Source organism: Charadrius vociferus, unplaced genomic scaffold, assembly GCF_000708025.1.
Source record: "Charadrius vociferus isolate BGI_N301 unplaced genomic scaffold, ASM70802v2 scaffold134, whole genome shotgun sequence".
Taxonomy (NCBI): Eukaryota; Metazoa; Chordata; class Aves; order Charadriiformes; family Charadriidae; genus Charadrius; species Charadrius vociferus.
The window spans coordinates 7,747,752-7,763,467 of NW_009648333.1; the positions used below are offsets into that span (position 1 = coordinate 7,747,752).

The 15,716-nt window shown below is 34.8% G+C and overlaps 1 protein-coding gene across 1 annotated transcript in view; it reads left to right on the forward strand.

The window, feature by feature from the left end:
• MICU3 (mitochondrial calcium uptake family, member 3) overlaps nucleotides 1-15,716 on the forward strand; it is a 52,966-nt gene that overhangs the window by 16,239 nt on the left and 21,011 nt on the right. Inside the window, exons 5-9 of the mRNA XM_009885044.1 lie at nucleotides 3,012-3,059; nucleotides 4,424-4,506; nucleotides 9,671-9,742; nucleotides 11,086-11,124; nucleotides 14,336-14,431. Of these exons, the coding sequence (XP_009883346.1) occupies nucleotides 3,012-3,059; nucleotides 4,424-4,506; nucleotides 9,671-9,742; nucleotides 11,086-11,124; nucleotides 14,336-14,431 (338 nt within the window). The remainder of the gene's footprint in view (nucleotides 1-3,011; nucleotides 3,060-4,423; nucleotides 4,507-9,670; nucleotides 9,743-11,085; nucleotides 11,125-14,335; nucleotides 14,432-15,716) is intronic.

Sequence of the window (15,716 nt, forward strand, 5' to 3'; positions counted from 1 at the left end):
ACAGGTCTGCAGTCAGAACTCCAGGGAGGCAGAAGCTGTATTTCCTCGCTCTAGGCTGCTCTCTATATAGTCAGAGCAGCTGACTTTTGAAATATTAATTACATAAAAATTCAGCTTCAGAATCTGTTAAATCAATTCAATATCAGTTTTAAAAAAACCCATATCTGGATATTGCTTATTAAGTCTGTAATAAAATGCATAAGTTGGTAACATTGGTAATAAACTTTAGCACTTACATAGCTTTTCAGCATGCTTCACAAAAGAGTAAGTTCCATTATCCCATTTTATAGATAATATTAGAAAAGATGGTGGGTCATTTAGTAAGCCAGTGAAAGGAATGGGAATAGAATTCAGGTTTCCTTAATTCTAATTTAGTGCTTATTTAATACATGACATGAAAACTCCGATATTAATTTACTCATTTTCTTTTTTTATGCGCATTTTAATATGAAGCAAGTAGCAAAAGCCTATGTCCATTTATTTTGCCATAGATTCATTTAAATCAGATGAGCCACATAGGTTTATGCCAGTTGTCCTTAAGTTTTATTTTTATGTTTTACTCTTGAGTGATGTCCCTCTCTTCTTTCTGATCTTAGCATAAGCTTTTCTTTCTGTTCAGTCATCGTGTAGACCCTCTCTTCCATAACACTCAGAGCAATCTCAACAGAACTATCTGTCTACAGCTACAATATACCAGTACAAAAAAAAAGGAGAGAATGCTTTCAAGACCTTTTATATTGGTCTCTTCATACTTGTGATGGACTACTTGACAATAGCACTTTCCTCCTCTGTTTTATAACAAAGAAGGTGTCATCAAACAAACAAAAATACATATTTACATTTATTGACTGACGCTTTACATCACTGAGTGAGACCCTTTGAGGTGTCTGATTTCTTGATAGCTGCTTGTCCAAACAGATTCTAGCAGGCCTTTGAAAACTATTTTCTGCAAGCTGCTGTATAAAACCAAGAAGATAAAGCACAGAGTATGCGTTACTTAAATGCCTGCATTTAATCTTTGCTAATCTTCACTGTGGAGCTACGTGTAAATTGAGGAAAAGAATAGGTGGTATTAAAAATACTTAGTAGCCTCCTTAACTAGATCCACTAGCAGGAGTAAAATCTTGGTTCTGGAGACTTAAATCTGCTCTTGGATCAAAAGGTGGGAAAATACCTTTTTTGTCCATGAATGGGAGGGCAGCATTTCAGCTGGTAAAGGTTGAGGGGTTTAGTGATTCTTTCTAGTATGTGATTTGGTTCCAAAGACAGTTTAGTTAACTGCCTTTCTTTTCTATTGCCTTTCTAGTCCAGTCTCTGTGATATCTGTGGAGATGTCTGTGGTTGATATCTCTGGAGATGTCTGTGGTTGGTTGTTTTTTCTTTTGTGTTTGGGGATAGGAGACCTGATTCTCTTGAAGGTGCTCCTCTTTTGGGCTTTTAGGGAGGAGTATTGTATGATCAAAGGTTTGAGGAGACATTTGGACAGATACAAGAGAAATATAGCTGAGATTTTCGTACCTCATCTATTCAAGAGGACAGAAAGTCCCTCCTGAGTATTATTTCAGGACAGAATTAATTTAGAACTTCTTGTGCTGTAAATATTAGTAGAAAATGCTAAAGTTTTTTACTTTGGCAGTGTTGGAAGTGTGTTCAATAATTGTAAAATCCACATGAATGATACAATGTTTTGAGTTTTAATTGTACAGGTTTTTCAGTGAAAAAAATTCAGATGACTATTTACATAGTTTGTCACATGTTCAGTTAAGTAAGATTTTAAAAGATCTTTAAACATCCAAAGATGTGGCTGTTTTTAGAAAAACTTTTGCACCTGACTTGGACTGAAATCAAGGAGACAGCCAGCAACTTTTGAAAATCCCAGCTGATAGACATCTTTACTCTCAGGCATCTAAATACTTTTTTTTACTCTTTTGAAATAGTCTCATATTGTGGACTGACTTAACACTCTTGGTTTTGGAGGACAGACAAAATCAATTGGTTAGAAATCAGGAACCAGTTTTGCTAGTTCAGCCTCAAAGATCGTTAGAGTTAAGGGCTTCTGGGACAGCTGCAAGTCATTGTTTTCGATTCTTACTGAACTGGAAGATGCTTCTCTTCAATGGTAGCATGGGCATTCTGCAAGGTTATCTCTTTACCCCAGAGCTAGAAAAGGAGAAGTGCATTTTATGGTACCAGACACACTATTTGGATATTGACTTCAGGTCTCATTTAAATTTTGCCTTAATCACATCTGAAGAGAAATGGAAGTGCCATTCCACACTGTGATTGCCTTTTGACATCTAACAAAAGATGAAAAGCTTAGAATGTATTCCTTACAGGTCTTCTGAATGTAGAAGAAGACTTCTCTAACAGGCCTTAGAAATACTTAACAAAATTTACACATTACACATCCATTTAGTAAAAGTTTTAATATAAATTTCACGTGATGATTATGAAAATGTGCATATAAAGACAACTCAAAACCCCAAATCTGTGCTTTCATAACTAACACGAGGCCCAGTCTTCAGTTAATGTCGGACATGCACTTAAAAAGCACGTAATAATGTCACGATCTGTACTCAAACAGTACGTATCAGGAGGGAGCACTATTCATGTTCTCAGAGTAAATGTTCTCATACTGTTAGAGAGTGTTGTCATGAATTATTGGTGGGGTTTTCGGAAAGAAAAATGAATTAATCATTTATATTAGCTTCTAAGAATCTTGCCAGCTTCTGTTCAATCAGCCGTTCTCCACTGACTATAGTTGTTTGTTATTTGCCATATTTCATCTATTCCTCCCCTAAAATGGTCAAACCCAAACAAAAAAAACCCACCCTGTAGATCAATATTTTAGCCAAATAACTCATTGACCAAGTTGAGTATAGTCATGTACACGCAAGTATGAACATGTACAAAAATTCTCCTTCTTCTACATGGATTTAATATTTTCAACTTTAGGATGTGAAGACAAGGCGAAACTAATACAGCATAACCCTTTTTTTTTTTGTCTTCAGGTGTGATATCTTACACAGAATATTTATTCCTCTTATGTATTTTAACAAGTAAGTATTTTTGCCAAAAACTTCCTTACACATTTCTAAGCTCTGAATGTATTGCCATTTGTTACAACACACTCTCCTTTTTTTTTTTTTTTTCCCTCTCCTTCTTATCTCTATATGGAAAAAAATGTATCATGCATCTCTATGTCCATTTGAACCTCTTCTGTCCTACTGGAATCTTGTGTTATGTTTCATTTAAGTGCTTTATTATGTAGAACACCTTTTACTGAATTTTGAAAAAGTTGAGCTGTACACTCCAAAAAAAAAATACAAAGTTTCTAACTGAATTTACTGAAGTTCATAAAGGACACTGAATATAGGGAGAAGAGAAAGATATACATTATTACTGGTTTGTTTGACCTATTAGTGCATAATGTGTGACAACAGTGAGACAATGATAAAATATAAAATCTGTCAAACTAAAGTAAATTTTTATTTATTTTAGAAAACAACAAAATTGAATACTTATTCTTCTACCACCCATAAAAACAAAGTAGAGTAACTTACAGTTAAGAGTAAACTAAGCCTGATAAAGACTTTGTTTTGATATTCTAAGAGGTGTATTTTGTGGAGTGAAGCCTTTTACTTGTCTTTCATTTGTATGTAATTAAAACATTTCTGTTGGATTCATTGGGGTTTTTTTGAGACATGACCTGGATTCTTCTTATGAATCAGAGCAGAAACTTGACCCTGAACCTTTACAATCCCTAACTGTTGGATCGATGGATATTCTTCCATCATTTCTTTGTTATCTGGACTCACTTCTGGCCATAATTCATCCATATTGCAAATCACTGAGCATCACCAAAATGTTGCCTAAAGGCTTCGCTTACAGTTACCTTCAAAGTCCGTATGTTTCAGAAAAAATTTAAAATTGTAACCTGATTTCAAAGTTCAATGACGTTAAGCATATAAGCAAGAACATTCTGAGTCTCTTTCAACACATCATTTGTTTTGAACAGAAGTTGCAAAACTTTTTAAAGTGTCTTTTAGAACACTGCATTTTCATAGAAAATTTATTTTCTACAAATTTGTGTTTTGTAGCGTAAAATGGAGTCTAGTTATGAACTAATACTCTTAACTACCCAACCAGCCATTATTGTGAGATATTTTTCTTGGATACTTCATGTTCTATTTCTGCTGTCCATTTTTCCTAATCTATGAATTTGTGAGCACACCTTCTGTTTTCATAACGGGGATAATATTGTTTTACCGATGATTTGCATTTAGGATGTACACAAATGTACTAATTTAAATTAGTTGAGGATGTGGCTTTTATAAACAGACACCAAATAATTTCTTAGACTTTTATATTTGCTTTCTTTCCAAGCAAATAAATAATTGAATGGGTTTGGGTTTTTTGGCAGAGCCACATGCAGGTTTTAGAATTGCTTTCAACATGTTTGATACTGATGGCAATGAGATGGTGGACAAAAAGGAATTCTTAGTGGTACGTATATTTTCAGTTTTTGAATATTTTGATGTACTCTTGACATTAATTTTTTTGTCAGGATTGTGACTCACGATGATGTCAGTAATCATGAGAACATGAGGTATTCTTCACTGAATGCAGTTGTTTGTTTGCCTTATTTAATGTAAATAGTAAATGTAGCGTAATGTAATTTGTAAATTGTGGCTCCTTATTACAGTGCACGGGTGTGTTGTATGTAATAATTTTTGAACCTTATTTCCAGTTTTTATTCTGGATCTTTTTAATTGCTACTACATTCACCGATAATTAGGCTATTAAAGTAATATTGCTGTCTCAATGGTCAGCAGAATTATTTAACTGCCGTAATGATGGAGGGAATTCTGAAAGAATCTTTTCCTGGGAGACCTCTTTACTTCATGATTCATTCTGCTTATAGTCCCAAGAGACCTAAAAATATTAACTGACATAATGCGACACTATCATCTGTTTTGGACAAGATTTGTAATGAAATAAAACATACTGTGTATCTATCTAGTTCAGCCCAGGAAATCCATATGCTGAAGCAATTTGCTAAGCTGTAGTTCAGTGGTTTCTTTTTAAGGAGAATATTCCTGATAGCAAAATTGAATTTGAGCTGAATAATTTTCATGTGCTTTGGAACAGTTGGCAGGACATCTAGAACTTGGCAGTAGTTCTGTTGCATCCATGGTTTTGTTACATTACAAATCTGAATTCAGTATTTTTCAAACTAGAGCTTCACTCAGTTTATGGCTTGGGAAAAGCATTTTTGTAAATTCTTCTTTCTAATTATTTAAGAAGAGAGTTTATTTTTCTTCCGGGTAGAAATTTAAATGGTTCTCAAAGGTCCAGACTTTGAAAGAAAAATTAGCTTATTTTACATGTCATTGAGATTTTCGCTTTAAGAATTTGGCACTTGAGAGAAAATCTTCAAAAAATCTTAAATCATCCACTATATTTTGATTTTGATCATGATACATCTGATCATTGCATCTTAAAATTTGAGTACTTCAGAAGTTTTCAGGTGATAGGATCCACGAAGTACAGGAGAGTGATGTTTGCACTGACAAGTATAATATTAAAAAGCTTTGGAACAAGAGGTCTATTTCAGACTTGTGTTCATTTCATTCATATTCTGATTTTAAAAGAAATGGGAGGAATGATTAATGCTATTCTAAATGAATGTCAGTGATGAAGTAAAAAATTGATCATTTAAAAAAAAATAAATCATGAAATGTAGATTTCCCACTCGTTAGGGCTTCTCATTTTACAGTGACTGCATGGCTTTACATTAACAAACTGTACAATACAGTATAAATCAGAGTTTTCTAAATTGGTAATGGCCATACGCAGCAGATGTCTGGGATTACACTGAAACTCCCTGTTATGGCAAACATATTTTTTTACATTTCTTTAGAAATTAACATTTAAAATTTTGTGGTTAGTGGTTTCAACAAGTTTTGTGAAGACTGCACAAGGCCTTTATTTTCTACTGAACAAGTGCAGGCGATTAATAGAATAAAAAATAGTTATAAGAATTGAATCAGATGTTTGTAAAAAAAAAAAAGGTATTTGCAGAAGACATCACTTCTTATCTTCATACATTTTTTTTTGTAGTTGAGTTTATAAATAAATACGGTAAATACGTATGAGCCCACTGCCTTACTGAAGAAGATGATAATGGAAAAAAATATAAAGAATGAAACAGACACATGGAATGAATTTAAGTCAGACCCTGATTTATTTAAAACTAAGACACCCTAGTTTCCTGTGTGATGGTTCTTAATATTTTTCAAGTCAATGTATAAGTTTTGATTCAGATAAGCTATGCTAACCTAAAGAAAATGGAAATGTGAAAGAAATAGTGCTCAACACATTGAACTTCCCTCAATTCTCCTTTTCAAAGAAGTGAGAGGTGAGATCTGGGGACTTGTTTTCTGGTGGCATAGCTTAAGCAGAACGGGTCTCATTTATGTTGGAAGCTGTCACCACTTGCAAATTGTGGCATGCTGATCATTTTTTGTTGTGTTCTAATGTTAAACGTACTCATCGTAATATTTGCTAATTCCTAATAGCTATCCCCTCCAGTTGGGGGAAAAAGCCAGCAAGCATTGGATTAATTGGCCAATGGAAAATTAGAGAAAGAAGAAAAAAAAAAAAGAAGGGAAAAAAGATTAAACAGAAGTATTTCATAATTCAACAAAACAGAATTGGTGGAATAGACTAACTAAATTTTTTTAAAAAAAAAATATCTTCCATTACAACAGCTAGGTGGAAGGAAATTGAAGCAGGAGTTGTCTTTCAGAAACTGGTGCTGAAAATGAAATCAAATAAGTATATAAGGCGGGAAGCAAGGACAACATTTAACTATGGATATTGCATCTTTCTTTCTAACTGTGCTTTTATAGTCTTCTGCATATCCTGCAGAGGATTTTTATTTGTTCTCTGTCATGGTCCCTGATAAAAATTTCTCCTTCTTATTCTTTTTCTGTTACCGGACTTGGTGGACAGAAGAAAGAAAGGAGAATTTTCAACCATTAGATATATTTTTCTCCACCTATTATTATATTTAGCAAATTTGTGTAGATTAAACCTAACCCTAACTCTACTTGATTACCGTGTCAGTGACCCTTCCAAAATTAGATCAAAACCCATAAGTCAGGATGTTAGGTCTAAAGTGAGACAGACTAAAATAGGTAGGTAGGTAGATAGATAATGTCTGTGTAGGTAAAAGTGTGAAAATAAAGTTGATTTGGTGATGCTGCAGCTGTGATTGACCTGGCCCCAGAATGTACATTTGGTATCTGTACTCACCTTGCTTGGGTGTGCATCATCTCCTGCGTGCCTGGAAGCAGGAGAATGTCAGTGTTGCCATTTGAACTATATCCAGCATTGGCAAAATACTTCTCCATTGATTACAGTCAGCTATCGTAAAATTGAAAGCATAGTTAACACTATTCAGTTTTGCAAATAAAGAGAATTTGAAGAGATTGGTGTAGGAATCACATGTTCTATGATTATTGAAGAGAAGAGTACATGTAGTGAAGGGTTAAAAAATAATTCATTTTTCTGATAACAGCTTTAGTGTTTTTGTAAACTAATTCCATGGTGTTTCTGCTTTCCTCTTCGCTTATGTCATAGGGGTGAGGTCAGGGAACAGAAGGATTGTGTTGCCTTGTTACAAGAGATCTTGTTTTTGCTGCTTTCGGCAGTCAGTCTCATTATCCTGTTTCAAACAATGTTCCTATGAAAGCGCTTCTAGGACCTTTTTGCGTTCACTTTTCTACTTGCTGGTATCCTATAGCACTCCTTCTGAACAAAAGATCCATTTCCAGAAGTGTAGCAAGTGCTTTAATGATGAATGCAACAGAATCCTACTCCCTTTGCCTCTGTGGTAGGGGAAATACATCCAAGGAAGCATTGCTTTTTACTGACCTTTTTTGGGTTTTTAAATCACTACCACTCTTCTACTTGATGGCTTGTCACTTCACTTTTCAAAAGGTATTTCCTTTCTATTTCCCTCTCTTCATTTACCTTTCTTCTTTCCACAGTTTTGGGTTGCAAAGTGTGTAATACTCTAGGCCGTCCAGCTAAATGTCCTATCTTGACTCGTCTTCCTTGTCAGCATAGGTTACAGTAATTTGTGCCTGTAGGTTTGCAAAAAAATAGAAAAAACACACCAAGATCTGTAAATTGATCCCACGCTCAATAATAGTTACAATGACACACACAATATTCTAGTCTGCATTTGCCTTATAGGCAATTCCGGAACATGGTAGTCAAATTTGGAAATTCATAATATGTTATTTATAAATACTTTTGCTGTTTAATCACTAAATACTATACTCATTTATTTCAAGTTTGTCGCACCCCTGCAGTAGAGCTTGCTGATTCCTTTCTCTTAAGTCATTTGCCTTCTCTGAAATATGGTATTTTGGAATTAAATTTGGAAAACTTGCTTGCAAAATTTATCAAACACACTTTATCTTTCACATTCCGATCCCTGGGGAGCTCTGCATGCATGTCATTACAGTATCAGGTTTTTATCAGACTTCTGGTAGGTAAAAGCAGGTCTTTGAAACGACTGCCACGATTGTGTCTGTACACCATGATGTTTGGTCCTGAAAATACCGTATTCTAGATAGGACAAATTTGTCAGCCACAGTGTTTATCCTTTTTCCAGTCCACTTTGAGATTAGTGAATGCTACAAGTGGCAGTACAATATTTTCACGTGCAATTTTTGAAAAGCTGAAGTTCACTGGTAGAGGTATAGATGGCTTCATAGTTAATACACCGCTCTCTCTTGCTGTGAAGAGTAAACACTATAACGCTTTTTTCTAATGGTTTGGGAATATTAATAAGTATCGCTGTAAATAAAAATATCTAAATATAGCAGATACTTACGAATAAAGATAAGTACAGACCAGTTCTCACTGTGAAGACTTTATACTTTCAAAAACTAAATATGCTGAAGAATCTGTATGTTTTAAATATTGTATTTGAGGTTTTCTCAGAAGTCATGTTTAAAGCTCTTAATGTAGAGAAAGTTGTGAAAAGGGTATTTTACAAGACCTGAAGGTATTCTTTGAACAGACTTGAAAAAAAAGGGTACTTGATAAATTACTCTTGAGTAGTAGTTTGTTGCTGCTGAAGGGGACTGTTTCACCCCCACCAGGTGTTTCCACCCCTCCCTTGTGCCAGCAGGAGTAAGAACTGATCTGGCTGGAAACTAACAATATGGGGAAAGAAAAAAAAAAAAAGGTTGATCCAGCTCACTACATAGCCACACAGATACCAAAGAGTACCCGACAAGAAAGGACGTGCCTAGAGGTGGTGAAAAAGGCTGGAACTCCCCTTCTTTGTATAGGTTGGATTGGCTAAAATGTAAAGCTAAATAGGATGTTCTTAGTATTGTGCTCCCAAATAGAGTTATCAGCCTCACTTTGTGGAAAAAAATGTTTCCTTTTTTCTTTCTGTGTGATGCATAAGGTCCCAGAAGAAACATGAAGGCATTAATATGAACAATAAAGCATCACTGAAATACTGATATTTTAGTGAAGAACTACATTTTAATACTATTTGCAGTGTTCCTCACTATGAATGATAGTTACGCATGTGAAATAGCTTGAAAACTAAATAAGAACAAAATGGTTTGTTTTTTAGCTACAAGAGATTTTCAGGAAAAAAAATGAGAAGAGAGAAAGAAAAGGAGATGAAGAAAAACGTGCAATGCTGGTAAGTAAAGTTACAAGGGTTGCAGCTGGTAGTTGGTTTGTTTTCTTCGATATAGGACAAAATAGTGTGTATATATTTCACTAATCACTTTCAATTTTTTTTTTAACAATAAATCCCTATCAATAAAAGAATATGCATGACATCATACATAGAAAAAAGCAATATTTAGCTTAAACTGTAGTTATCGAAAAAAATTTAAGTGGTTTATAGAAAGGAAAAATTAGTGTTTTAATATTGTATTACAGATTGTGACACTAGCATTGATTCCTATAAATCTAGGAAAAAGTGAACAGTAATGACGCAATGTTACCGTCTCTAAGAGTGAGAGATCTCAGTGGCAGGACCAAAGTAAACTCCTGCTCTCATAATTACCTGAAGCTCTTCATGTAGACATACTGATCCTGATGCTTGTTATTAACATAGTACTTTCAGAATAGCTGATGAAATGTTACAAGTGAACTTGGATTTTATATTAATATTTTTTTGTTGTTGTTAAATACTGCTTGTGACCAACGCAAAATGTTTTTAGCTGTGTATACTATCTGAATAGAAGTTTGTGGAATATTAAATACTCATTCTTATATAATGTCAAATTTGCATTTCTTATGCGCCTAAGAAAGGTAAGTCAGAAATAGACAAGTCTGTGGTGGTTTGTCTGGAGGATGGCAGCAGTAGCAGGAACTTATTTACTGTTGGACAAGTAAAAATCAAGGATAAGTCTCTAGAAAGCCCACAGCAGAAAAAAAAGCATGTTCATTTGCGATTTGTGTATTTATGGAGGAAATTCCTTATTATAAGAAAGATTGTTGACATATATGCAAAACTTATCATAGTGCCCATTATTCTTTTGGGACTATAGATGCTTGACCTCAGGTCTTTGTCCCTGAAACCATAGGAAGTTTGAATTTCAAGAATTAATACTTTTTAAACCTTCCCTGAGTGTAAAAAGGGATCTTTTCTTCCCACCCAGAGAGACCTATCCTCAGCTTTTCAAAATTGTAGGTCAATTGTTGAATCTCTCACACACTGTTTATTACATCCAAAGGAAGAGCTTTTGGAAAAAGTAAAGCTTGCAAAATGGAACACTTCTCCTGAAAGCAGTCTCTGCAACTCTGTACTTCTCTTTTGAAAATTTGAAGAATAAGATTGTAGATAAACCATTTCGTCTTCACTGTCATTTTAAAAACAAACAAACAAATAAATTTAATAATATTTAATAAAAATTTAATAAAATAAAAATTTGCTTGTCTTAACCTATTCTGTTGTCTTTTTTTCCCCCCCCCTTCTTTTGGCTTCATTCTGACATGTGGTACTTGCCTTGGTCCGTTTTTGCTGTATGTCAGCGTCTTCAACTTTATGGATATCATACTTCTACTAACAGTGTATGTACTCTAACTATTTCCAATTTATGCAGTCTCCACCAGTGAAGTGAAATAATATGCTATAAGAAAATTTACGATATTGATCTTTTTCTTCAAGTAAATTACTTCTGATAATCAGTAAAAATGTGATGGATCTTTACTTGCATAAAAGATTGTGCATGCTTCTTGCACGCATTCTGAAATAGGCAAGCCTACCAGGAGGAAAGGTTGCTTGCTCTATTTATATAAAAGGAAGGAAACAATATTTTTAAGGGAAAGGACAAAATACATCTTAAGAAATTATAGACTTATTTTTAATTCATGGATGTAAATTAAGTCCTCCTGCATGAGTTGTTTGATCCAGGTCTGTATTGTTTCCTTGTGTATGATGTGAAGTAATAATTAGTCAAATGAATCCTTCACCTCTCTGTTCCCACCCCCGCATTCTCCCCAACAAAAAGAAATCAGAAGAGAGCTTTTATATTTTTGTGCGTCACTTACAGAACACATAAATAAGAACTTTCAGTGCTGAACTACAATAGGATTTTATAGAAAATAGTCCCTGTATTATGGAGGGGACAGTAAACATATTTTCGGTCATTTTTGAGGAGTGGCAGAGAGAATCGGGAAGAGAAAGATCTTCTGGGTTTTTAATAAGTTTATCATGACCTGATTAAATTTTGGATGACAGCAGAAGTACAACTGTTGTAAAAAAAAAAAAAAAAAAAAAAGAGTAATTTAATGTTAAAGTAGAAGAATTAGACGACTAGTGAAATTCCAGTTTTAAAGTCTGTTTCTTTATATAATCATTCACAGGAATGCACAGATTTATTTCCTGGGAAGTTAGCACTTACAATTTGGACAATATGGAGGAAGGAAGTCTGGTGCATGAAAAGGTGCAGTGACATGATGTAGAAGCTGCTGTATTGTGAGAAGAATGTAGGAAATGTGAGGCCTCGTGATTCAATGGATTTTAGATCATGCTTTACTGTAGTGAAAGGTGCTGTGCAGTGGTTGCCATGTTTCTGTGCTGCCTCCTATTTTAAACTGAAACCAAACTAGTTAGGCTTTTCTACTCAATAATTTTCATCTCTAGTAAAACAGTTCCCTTCTAGGCTCCAGCCATGTCCAAATTCTTTATCAAGATGATGCCCAGGTGTGCACCATCCTTTTCTGCCCTCCTACTACCTGAATGGAGATCTTCAAGCAAAGGAGACTCAGATGTATAGGAATTCACAGTATCTGACAAATCCCCTACCCCAGAAAATTGGTATTATGTGTTTCTGTTTCTCCTACTGAAACAAGAAGTGTAGCAGCCTTTTCAGTTTCCCTTGATGTCCTGGGGACTTTAAGACACTCAAGACCAAGGAGATGCAGCCCTAAAATCTGGGGTAGTCCAAAGTGCTGTATTGGGCCCTTCTCCTCACTTCATTCCTCAGAACAGTTCTAATTTTTTGAGAGGTGTCATGGTCTATAAGCCATAGAGTGCATACAGTGACATTTTAAATGGGTTAAATATTTTTGTATTTTCATTGGCAGAGGTTAATTCTTTCAAGTCATGTTCTGGTGCATACTGCAGTTGCGTGTTAAGACTACTTCAGCATGTATTGCATGAGTGCTTTCACTAGCCAACTGCCAACCGGAACATGATAATTATGATGAGATGCATGTAAGGAAAATAAAATGTGCATGCCCTGAAGTACTAATTCCATTGGCTAAAGTAAATCTCCGCTAAGAAAGTAAATTCAGTGAATACTTAAAATAGATAATTACAGAATTGCATAAAAGAATGAGGTGATGTTCATTCACATGACCTGGTAAATATCAAAGGGATAAGTAAGAGAAAAACTGGTTAGGACTTAATCCTGTACACAGTGAAGTTATTTGAGTTCAGCAGTTTAGGACTGGATGGAGTTATATATGAGAATACTGTGGCCATGACATAGGAACTGTTACTCCATAGTAAGAGAAAGGTAAAACCAGATTTTTTCAAAAATGGAACAGAAGTTTAATATACATTAAGCATGGGTATAATTCCTGGTAGTTTGTCATGGTTTTTTGATGACGATTTACAGAAAGAGCTGAGTTGAATTAGTTAGTGGAGGAAGTACGTAATAGAACTTGGAGAAGCAGTACACGTAATGTGTTGATGTCATGTAGAATACATAGAGACAATAAACCTTCAACGCTATACAGTGTTCTTTATGATAACAATGCAGTTTGACACATCAAACAGCAGCATAAATATTCTAAGAGAACACTATGTGCTGAGTCAAAAAAAACGGTTTTCATTTGTAGTTAGAAGATTAAACTCATTCTGGCTTTGTCTTGCCTGCCCAGCTGGACGTGAGTGGGGAGCTGTGAAAGTAGGAGGCCTAGTGAAGGTTAACTTGGGGAGAGAAAGAGGAAAATTCATTCAGTTGCAACAACTCTAACCAAGTCCAATAGTCTTCTGCTGTCTTTAGGATCACCTCCCCTAGGTTTTTTGGTGGAAAAAAAAAAATGTATTGCATAGATCTTCCAAGGCTAATTGCAACATAAAGGAAGGCCTGTTTTAATAGGGGAGGATTTTTCAGGCGCTCAAAAAATGAAACATTTCAGAGTAAAAAGGTAAGCGTATTTTCCTGGGTGAGATTAAACACTTATTTTCTTTTCAAACAAGGTAAGTTTGATCATCGGATGTATCAGATGTGATAAGTATGTTACAGTTGAAGTTGGACTTACGAGGCTTGGTTTTTGCATTTCTTAATTGATGCAAGGATGTCATCCTGATTAATGGATGAAATTAATTTTATGTAACTAGCTGTATGGTGGTATTCATATTTTGATCAATGAGAAAAAAATTGATAACCATATAAATTAATATTTTTTTGGCAAACCAAGATTGTTAGAAAAACAACAGCAAAATACTGAGTTTAGATGGACATTTTCACATGTACTTTTAATTAGTATTTTCACTTTATGCTTTGTCTAATTTGTTTTGTTCAGGAAAGTGGAGTCTGGTGATATTTTTGGCAGAGCCAAGTTTTGAGTAATAAGCAAATAGCTGTAACAGACCGGTGTTCCTTTCATTTGCAAAGTGTCGTGTAACTGGGTAGAAATTTCTCTGTGTAGAAGCAAAAGAACCAAGCCATGCTTTTGAAAATTAGTTGGAAAAGATTTTAAAGTCTGTAAGCGGTTGTTTTATTGTTCTTTGGTTTTCAAACAATTGTGCTTCTTGAAACTTCTGCAGGTTCTTAAAACAGAAGGAGAGGACCTTGTCCCCAGAAGCTATTGGGATACTTTGAGACGTAGCACAAGCCAAGCACTCTTTTCGGACCTTGCGGAGGTATAAGATAACCTCTGTCTCTGGTCCATAAACAGACTGCTATTTTATTTCTGTTCTGATTATTTTCCTATTTTATGTACTTTGTTTCTTCTCTTCCTTTTAATTACTCTTCTCTTTTCTTTTTTTCTTTTTTTTTTTTAAACCTGGAAGTTCTCAGATGAAATGGATTTGGTTCTGTGCAGTGCAATAATTGAAAGTTGTCATTTCCAAGTAAAAGCAAAGTTAACTGTTGAAAGAGTTGGAAGATCAAGTCCTCATCAGTCCTTACCATTTTGTAACAATAATCGTGGCAATATTGCACGGTTAGAGAAGTAATTCAGGAAATCTTCGTCATTTAGGCTTGGTGCAGTGATATGACAACTTTAATGAGAGTTGCAGCCCTTTAAGGTTTTAATCTTTAGGTCCTTAATGTGCTTTTTATGTATGTTATCAAAGTTTATCTTCACAAAAACAATGTCACGCAAAGATGGTTTTAATTGTTGGATCAAACCAGGAATGTTTTAAGGTAACCAAAACAGCGGTCAATCTTTTTTAATATTAGACAATCATTATGTAGGACTAGCGATATCACTGAGCTGTCTAATTAATTTCCATAGTGCTTTAAATTCTCATAAGATTCTTGTTTCATGATCTGCTTTCAGATAACTGAGTAAGACATCTGTTTGTATTGATCATTTAAGAGGGTCAGAAAACTAGATCATTTAGGCTTCTCTGTGCCCCGTAGAGTGAGGGCGATTGCTCTGCTGCTTGTGGCATTAAAGGACATACAGCAACTCCCCACTGACTCTGGTCTCGAGTCCCATGCTTCATAAGCAGGATCATAATGAGAAAAGAACAAGGAACTGAAACGGACCTCCAGGGTAAAACAATCTTTTTCTTTGCTTCATAAGCAATGTGTGCTCCGTATTAAAAGCAATTAGTGTTTTGTCCCTGCTGTTCCTCTGCAGAAGCTATTGAATAACCTGAGGACTTGGATGGACTTTTTCTAATTTCCAAGCTAAATTTACTCGTTGTTCCTTTATACCAGTCTGTTGTCCCTTAATTTTCATAGGGCTTTTTTTTCCCTAGTGTTAATTGTCTTACGCATGGTTGTGTTTATAAATGTAGTCATAGCCCTTAGTTTTAATTATCATAGGATAAACACAAGAAGGTCTTTGATTTTTCTCTTACTGCAGAACCTACGTTTCCTAGGTATCAAATAGGCCTTCTCTGTACCTCTCTCAGCTCGAGTTCATTTGCCTTTGAACAGAACAAAATGTAGTGTTGGAGTATTGAGTTTTATACC